Source organism: Bombus bifarius, unplaced genomic scaffold (assembly GCF_011952205.1).
Source record: "Bombus bifarius isolate JDL3187 unplaced genomic scaffold, Bbif_JDL3187 scf7180000008240, whole genome shotgun sequence".
Classification (NCBI taxonomy): Eukaryota; Metazoa; Arthropoda; class Insecta; order Hymenoptera; family Apidae; genus Bombus; species Bombus bifarius.
In genome coordinates, this window is record NW_022884534.1 from 497,022 (window position 1) to 506,701 (window position 9,680).

Consider the following 9,680-nt stretch of genomic DNA (forward strand, 5'->3'; position numbering starts at 1 on the left):
GCAGGATTCCTACAGGATGCTCCAGTTGCGTCAACTGGAAAAGGAAAACAAAATCCATTTACTGTGATGATGTTTCACAATGTCTTCATACGCTAATGTATTATTTTATATGTGAAATTTAACCTTCTGCCATGGTCTATTAGCTTTTATCGAAGCTGACGTTTCCAAAAAAATATAGGATATAGCATACATATTTTTGTTTAGCATACACGTTTTTATCTTGCTCACTTCCTGCTTCTAAAACTTCAATTCGTCATGCAGGTTTCTAACAATTTGGAACCAGACGTGTCATCCCTGTTGATTCATTGTCGATTCTTATTTCCAATTCCTTAATTTTCCTCATAATCATTCAAAAAAAAAAAAAAAAAATAGCATCAGAGACGTATTAATTGCCTTTATCGACTATCATTTGTGTTTGTTGATTCAGACTTCACTTTGAAGCAATTATTCTATTCGATACCAAAGACTGACCTTCTCGATCAGCCGAACCAATTGCCTGCCGATTACCAGGTTTCCACGGTTTTCGGGGCAACGAGAAGATGAAACCGATAACGCGATACCGGACGACGACAGGGAAGGGGCGATTTCCCGTAACGAGAGCATATAACGAGGCGAAATTAAGGGGCATTGTGCCTTAAACAGATTGCAGAGTGGCGCGAACGTGACCGGTAGGCATGTTTCCCCGTTGCTCGATCAACTTGCACGTATATACACTCCTATCCATAAGTCACTGGACACTTACGTGTATATACGTATATATACATTTCGGATAAGGAGTAATGAGCTTTGCTATTACAATATAAAGTTGACAGTTATTACTTATTATTGTTCGTATGCGTTATAAGGGAAACCGAATTAAGCTATATTCTTTGTATTCTTCCTATTGAATTGAATATTCTTCGTTCTCTGAATTATAGTAAATTCTTTGCGTTCACTGAATTGAATTGAATTCTCTGTCTTGCGTGTGTCTTCTGTGTGAATTAAAGTAACTTCTTTACATTTTCTGAGTCGAACTAGATTTCAAGAAAATCTCTCAATTTTCTAACTCTTTTGAAATACTCCACGTTCTACTTAAAAAATTTTCTTTCTACATACAAACACAATCGACAAATATTGTATTCTAGACAAATCTGCTCACCTTATAAATTATACATACATTACTATTATTATATTAGACGATATTATTATTACAATTATATTACTACAGTTATATTAGAAGTTCATTGATATAAAGTAACGTATGTTTATTACATTTTGAAAACCATCAACTTGATTCTGCTGCTCAATGCTTAATAAGAATTATGTTTAAAATTAGTAAGTTTCCAGTGGCTTATAGACAGAGCTATATACGTATATAGGTACACATATAGGAAGAGGAGTCGAAAGCCTGATAAGGCGATGGAGAAACCAACGCGTCGGTGGAACGTGGAAGCGGGGAGAAACGTATACGAACCACTCAGCCCCGTGTTTGCCTACACGGAAATCCTCTCTAACGGATTCTAACGCTCGACCGAGCTTGTACTTTTTCATCTTCGACCAACCGACGATTTTCCCTGCACCCTTTTCCTAACGGACCTTGCCGCTTACGTCGTTTCTCTGCGATATCTTCATCGAGGATAGGACAATCTTCAAAATGACAGACTTTAAGTCTACTCGTTTCTGTTAGAGAAGGATAACAGGTTGTTAATATAGTGATCGTTGAATGATTTAAATGTAGATTTTGAAAGTATAAAATTGAATCGGTATCAGTATTTGATCTGTGTTATTTGGGTTTTGTGTAGAAAGATTTATTGCTACCTTGTGTGTACAAACCTTTCGGAGGAATTTGAAGAAGACCTGGATAACGTGAAGAACGTAGAAGTTAATCTTCTCAAGTTCTTAGTATTTGGAATTTTCTGAAATGTTGAAACTGCAACTTTGGAGGTGATGTTTTGAACTTCGATTGGACTTTAGATTGGACACTTCATTTTCCGAAATTTTGGAATTTTGGAACTCTCGGGTTCTTAACATTTGAAATCTCCGTTCTCCGAAGTTTTGCAACTGGAGTTTTTAAATTCTAGAAGTTTTCGTCTTCAGGAGGAGATCCTTAAGAGAAAGATATAGCGTATAAGTTTCTATGAATTTGTCTTTATAATTGGAACAATATGTTGAGAATAACTAGTAATTACTCTCTTCCAGGATACGGAAGCAGCTTATCCAAGTCAGCACTGGACACGCACACCCACCTCAGGCAGCCTGGTATGTAGTAGGTAGATATTTTTGAGAAGTTAAAGCACTACACCTTCTTAGTCTACGGCAAAGACAGAAAGAAAATATTATATTAATCATAAATATTATTGTATAAATTTACCAATAATAGATTTTCTCGTTTTATCATATTTTTATCAACGATTGTCCTTTTAGTGGAGACTAACAAAGATATAATTCTAACAAAGATTGCAACAGTTAAAATAGTTGACTTATTAAAAGAATATCGACGGATACACGCGAGCTAAAAAATTACATATCATGATCTACAAAAGAGCGAACATTCACGCGTGGCCCAATCGACGGTGATTTTCGACGTAATTGCACGGAATGACCTTCACGATTATTACGTTCGTCACTAATCACGCAAAGCCCCTCATTCCTGACTTTTCAGCACCACGCCCAAAAATTACTCTTTCCGACTGATCAATAGCTTTAAATAAGTGACTCGAAAACCGTTTCTAATGCTTCTGCTCTTATTATTACAAATATTCAAAATTAAACTAAATAAAATATCTACTAATCTAATCTATATAAAACTAGAAGATTATTTCTACAAAGAGAAACTGACGTACTTAATTGGATTACTTCTATATAAAATTTATATTCGACTAAACTAACTAACTTTGCATTAATACCGTCAATATCTTTCAGCATCTCGGCGGAATTTAATTAATACATTATTTATTAGGTAATTAATATATGTATCAGATACTCCTATTATCCTTCCAAATTATGATTAGAAAGTAATTTATGCAACGTTCCTTACATTACCCAGTATCTATTGAAACGACACTTTACACAATCAGAAAAATTGAACTAACAACTTCGATTTAAACTTTAAATAAGCAGAGCAATTTGAAAAAGTATCACAGAAGGAACGAAGCGTATCTAGTATAGATAGAATTAATATATTATAAAAGTAAAGCAGATATCTCTTCCTTTCACTATTGAAATCAGAATATCATCACCATCAACCGGTCGATGCTTTACCGTCAGTCAAATTTGATTTACATAAGATAAAGTTTGAATAGAGAATCCAACGGAAACCACGGTCTCTACTCAGATCGATGTAAATTTTCGTTCGAGAATTCTGAGTTTCCGCCAAACGAAGAAAAGAATCTCCGCAGATCTAACTTGAAACAGGATCACCGGTGTCCATGGAATTCTGCATCTTCTTGGTCGAGCAGCTTCATAAAACATAGGATACTGAAAAGTTACAGTGGCGTTTCAGTATCTCTGTTGGCGGTTTCGGCTCATCCCTCCCCCAACCCCTTTAGCCTGTTCAGCAGATAAATGGGTGTACCGCGCCCCTTCCCATTATTAACTTGTAAGTGAATTACCGTTCGATCGAAAGGCGATCACTCCGCCACGCGTTTCAGGGGATTCATCGGGCGAAACGACCTTTGAGGTCCGGCAATTCACCAGCCATCCCCATCGTGTACGTCTGTCCCCTATTATAATCTGTTGAAATGTATTTTTATGGGAGTCGAACCAACGACAGTCAGAATTATACAGTTGCTGTGATTCCTTTCCATTTTCTTCCATTTCCATTCTTGATTTCTCTTCTTTTCGATAATACCGGATTCAAATACTTTTGATCTTCTTCCTGAAAAATTCCATGTTATGTATACTTTTAGAGGAACAGCGGGATTATATAAATATTCTGACAGCTTTAAATTCTGTAAATCTTCTGCATCGAGGTGCATAAATCTACTCACTTGTCCGATTTATCTGAATCTACTGAATTCTCGTCTCACATGCCTGGATCTCCTGAATTGTCCGACTTGCCTGGATCTCCTGAATTGTCCGACTTGCCTGGATCTCCTGAATTGTCCAACTTGCCTGGATCTCCTGAATTGTCCGACTTGCCTGGATCTCCCGAGTTCTTTCTAAATTCTGCAAGTTTCATAAAACGAAGTAAAGCAGGTCAAATCTAATGAAACTACACGGTCCACTAGCATTAAACCAAACTAACATCAAGCAAGCCGAACCTAATTGCAAGCTTAAAATTTAATACTTAAACTACCGATTTTTACATATTATCTACATCTGTTATTATGTACGTACTACGTCTACAAGCGCTATCATATACATTAAAAAAAGTAAAAAAACATAGAAACGTATAATATCCTGGTAAGGCAAAGAAAGATTGTTCTCCGCATCTGTCACGCGAGGGCCATATTTTGATCATTTAGCTCACGCTCGGTCGGAACGCGATGCTCAGTTTAACAGTGTTCGCTCTCTCAGAAGACATTCGTGTACGCCCTTTGAACCACTCCGTCGTTCGTTCCTTCAATTGAAATTATTATGATCCAAACGAACTCTATTCTATTGTAGGGTTGCGATTATATCCTTTTGTACGGTTGTAGGGCACTCTAGGTCTGAGCAGTAGCGAACGACGGTGATGACGCATTGTAAGGCTTTTAAAGGGCGATACAGGGAGCACTGGGAAACAACCGTGTAATGGATAGGTATATGTTCGGAGGAAATACCGACGAAAGAAGAAGAAAAAATTATAGTGGCCTCGAGTAGAGAAATATAAATTTTTCCGCTCTCCTTCTTCGTTTTCCACGAATGTTCCCTGCAATTATAAACACAATAATTTAACAATTCCATGTAGGAACAATGACCAACAGAAGAATATTTCAAATCCGTATATGATAATTTTAATAAAACTTACATAGAAAATAATTTTAGAACAAATATTCGATATATGTGTTTTCTGTTAGCGATCGTGCTTGACTTAGAAAAATATACGTAAAGATTATTACTGTTTGGAATAATTAATAAGTGCTATTATTATTAATTATCGACTCAGATATTATGATAATGTAACTCTTTTAATTGCGCGTTGCTGAATCGACTGGGTAAAAATTGGTTCATACCATAAGAAGTTGAAAAACAAGTCATTGCTAGAAATAATATAGGAATTATAGACGAGAATATTCAAAAAAGACAAAAAGACAGAAAAGTTCTCTTGTAGAACTAACTAATTAAAACTAACTTGAACAACTATTATTGGAAAGCAATTTCATAGAAAATTCAATGAAAGGATCATTCCTATACTTACTATATATACTTAACAATTACCAAATAAATTTGTATACGTGTATCACAGATGAAAATGAATCTTAATATTCCCTTTTAACATCTTCTAGGATTATCGAGTCTGAAAAGAAAACGACAGAATTAAAAAAAGAGACGATCACTTGGGCAAAAAGCAAGGCAAAGTTTATGAATGAAGATGAAAGGATTGTAAATTATGAATCGAATCTTTCCAACTGTTGTAGATCCCTATCAAATGTTCGGAGCGACGAGCAGTCGGCTCGCGAGCTCCGGTTCCGGTCAGATTCAGCTCTGGCAATTTTTACTCGAGCTACTGTCGGATTCGAGCAACGCCGCGTGCATTACGTGGGAAGGAACCAACGGCGAATTTAAGTTGACTGACCCTGACGAGGTGGCGAGACGTTGGGGCGAAAGGAAGTCCAAGCCTAATATGAATTACGACAAATTGTCGAGGGCTTTGAGGTGAGTGACGTTTCATAATCCTCCTTTAACATACGAAGCATAAATCCTTTAATAATTAGTACACCTCTTATCCTAATTAAACTTTAGAACGCGCCTTATAAATTTTATAAATCGGTATAATATATACAAGAATTCCTGTAATTTCAATTCTTGTCATATTGCAAAAAGAAACTTTAAGAAGAAAATATAATAGAATACTAATTAATATTATTTAAATTATAAATTACTGACAAATAGTAACAATTTTTATAAATATCTTTTTAAATACCCACGATATTCTCAGATTAAAGGCCCAAAATATTCAAACTTAAAATCCATATCGCTTGTGCCAAATATTTCTTCGAATCCTCCAAATATAAATTCACCTTTCGTCCGTTCTCGTATCTCTGTTGCCCAAACCAAGCCACGCATCTGATCATTAGACCGCGCGATTAAACCGCAATCCAAAGGGCTAAAAAAGAACGTGAGCGAGAAACGTCAATATTTAACGGATAGACGTCCGCGCAAAAGATCCGGAGAGAAAGTAAATTCGTTGAACGAAAGAGGACGGTAGCGCACAACTATGACGGGGTTGGCGCAGAGAAGCCAGGGGAGAGAAATTTCAATCACCGACAGTCAGACCGACGGCAGACGCGGTTATTATTTTTCGATCAGATCGACTGATTATATTACCCGAGACTGCTCCGCACTCTCCTCTTCCTCTCTCTTCTTCTGTTTCTATTCACCACCACCATGGCTATCCCTTCACACAGCGACAAGTTTCAAGCTTTGCCGCGCGACAGTAACTCGACAAAAAAAAAAAAAAAAGATAGGAAGAGTCGTTTCCGTCGCCGCGGAAGCGGAGTCGTTATCGGCTTTGGCAAATAGAATTTATTAAATAAGAACTCGCTGGTTGCATGGAGATTTTTACGGCTTTCAACGAGTTCGTAAATCGCCGGTTTATGGCGGAACGTGGTCTCGCTCGATCGTATCTCGACCAGCGTGAAATAAGAGGATAGAAGGACGAAGCTTGGTACATATCGTAGCTTCAGTGCTGTGGCTCCTGCCTCTTATGCCCTTATCTTTGTTTTCGTTGACGATTTAATACGATGAAATGTGGCACAGCTTCCTGAACTGTTGCTTGAACCTGAAAAATAATAAATGAAGAGTAATCCCACAATAACAATTAAGATAGTATTCATAAAATGATGATCCTCTTTCTTCTACCTTGTACGCGTCTCCATTATGTTACAGAATTATTATACATAACGCATTTTCCCTTATTAAATAGCAGAAAAGAACCTCGATCTTCTACAAATTTCTTCAAACTAACTGTCAACTGGCATTATCGAACCACAGAAGAAATCTATGTTAAATTTCCAGATAGGTATTGGAACACTCATACTATTCTACATACTTTCATACTCTTTATCACATAAAACGCAAAATACCAGATTAAAATCTAAACATTCGTAGATCCCCTATACATATACTTCAACCGAGGTCATTTTCGTTAATCGTTCTAGAAATGTAATCTTCTCGCATCCATGTTGCATCGAGGCATCCGTATCTACTTGCAGGTACTACTACGACAAGAACATCATGACAAAGGTCCACGGGAAGAGGTACGCGTACAAGTTTGACTTCCAGGGCCTGGCGGCAGCGACGCAGCCCGCGGCTGCGGACCCTGCCGCGTACAAATACCAAAGCGAGTTGTTTATGTCCGGTTATGGGCACGCGAAGTTGAACCTTATGCCACCACCGGCCGCCTCCGTGTCGGTCTCCGTTCCAGGCGGCCTTTTCCAATCGGCCTCCAGCTACTGGTCCACGAGTCCGGGTGCCAACCTGTATGCGGGACACCACACGGCCTCTGGCCATGTGCCGCCTCATCTGGGCACCTATCCGCACTACGCATGACCCACCGCCGAACACTGGGGCGCCCTGGGTACGCCACGTTAACAAGTTTCTACTCGAGGGAATTTAACCGACCGCCGCCATCGCGGTCTACGTGTGCCGTCGGTCCGTGGATTCCGCAAATAGACCACACCTTTTGCGATTGCACTATCCTGCTGTAGTGGTTGGTGATGTCGTTTTATCTGTCCTCTTGCAATTTTTGTTTCTTTGATAAGTATTTATATCCTTCTTCGATTCCATTGAATTCTTCATTTTCTCATTGCCTTTGCTTGGCCAGAAAGTGGATGATGAAGTGAATAGAGAAACCTCAAAGTATTAATGTAACCTGTGAAATTTTAGACGAATATTAATTTTATGATTTTATATAACATGTAGACATGTGCAACGTGTATTAGAGAATTGGAAAGGTATGTATATGAATAATTATGTTTCGGTATCTGGGCAGATATCGCGTGTACAGATATTAGAGAATATTATATGCTTATTAATATGTGCATAAGAATATGTGTGTATTTACATATTCAGATAGTTTAATTCGTGTATGTTTTAATACGTGAACGTTCTAGCATCTAACGTTTTGAAGAGATCACCGTCTCAACGGTTATGTACTATATCACGGTGTATCTAAGAAATACAGCGACCAAGTAATAACATACACAACGAGATTATATTTTTAGAAATCTCTAGGTTACAGGTAACATTGACAATTTTTTCTCTGAAGATCCAGCCCTCTTGGAGGACAGATCTCCTTTGAACAATATTAAACGAATCAATCTGTTTCGGCATATGTAATATCCTAATATAATATTCTAATATATATTTTATCTTAACGCGTGTTAATTAAAAAAATTACGCGAATTAAACTACAAATACGTTGATTCATATAGCGCACATATATTTAAATAAACATGAAACGCAGACCTCTATCGGAAATTAGAGCTATTTCATGATGGCAATAGAATTTTTGCATTGAAAATTGGCAATTTTCATAGTAAAATCATGAGAAGTTCCAAACTCGTAGATTCCTGGAGCACGTGTCGAGAAGCATGTAAAACACTGTTTATTATAATATTGTCCCTTGCGTGACCACTGGACAATGCAAATATTCAGTGACACTCCCGCAAGACTGAATGGTTTTGTTCGTGGATTTGATGGAAGAGAATCCATTTCTGCTTGAGCATGATCGCTGTTCCCTGAAAAATAGAACAACGTTGAAATCTTTATCTTTGGTCGTAATCTTTCCTAAGTTTATTGCTACTGAAAGATAAAATTATAATTCTACGCAAAACAATGCTCGAAAGCTATGATTTTACTATCAAATAAAATACTTGCTCACGGTTTAAATAATCTAGCGCAGTTGATATTTAAGTCATGAAACTTTCCGTTTCATCCGGCATCGAGGAGCACGTGGACAGATTAAACGATCAAACTAATCAGCAATATCATAGTCGCTGTCACGACCAGCCGATCTGGTTCCTTAGCAGCAAACAGCGACCGATTTAAATTACTGACGCGAAACTGACGATCACGCGAGACCACTCTACCCCCAAAAAGCTTTCGTTTACGACCGACGGTGCACTCAAATTATTGTAAGAACGTTGTACATACAATATAATGGATTACGTAAGTACAGGGTACGTTCACAAGACGATTCTCGTCAGTCGTTTTATCTCGACGATATCCAGTACCATCATTGGCAGTAAAGTTTGTATAATACTATGGAAATATAATTTATATCTGAATTACTCAAGTTTCATTCCTGAACACAAAGAATTTTCGTTTTCTATTATCTATCTAATTTTGCTAGAAGTTATTACGAATAAAACATAGTTGAATTCCATTGTAGATTTTACAAGAATTAGAAAAACTTTAGACCACTCAAGGTATCCATCGTTTGATACATAATTTTTTGAATCGTTATTCATAACTTACCGATGTCATAATTTGATATTATTTAATCAAATTTCCAATTTATCATTATTTAGAATATATAACTGTGAATTAATATC

General features: G+C 37.2%; 1 protein-coding gene across 2 annotated transcripts in view; it reads left to right on the forward strand.

Moving 5' to 3' along the window:
- Positions 1 to 8,245, forward strand: part of LOC117211743 (transcriptional regulator ERG homolog) — a 66,714-nt gene extending 58,469 nt beyond the window's left edge. For both annotated transcript variants that reach the window (XM_033455948.1, XM_033455947.1), the window contains exons 4-6: positions 2,179 to 2,238; positions 5,541 to 5,778; positions 7,338 to 8,245. In XM_033455948.1, the coding sequence (XP_033311839.1) occupies positions 2,179 to 2,238; positions 5,541 to 5,778; positions 7,338 to 7,674 (635 nt within the window). In that variant the 3' untranslated portion in view covers positions 7,675 to 8,245. The remainder of the gene's footprint in view (positions 1 to 2,178; positions 2,239 to 5,540; positions 5,779 to 7,337) is intronic.
- Positions 8,246 to 9,680: the final 1,435 nt, after the last annotated feature.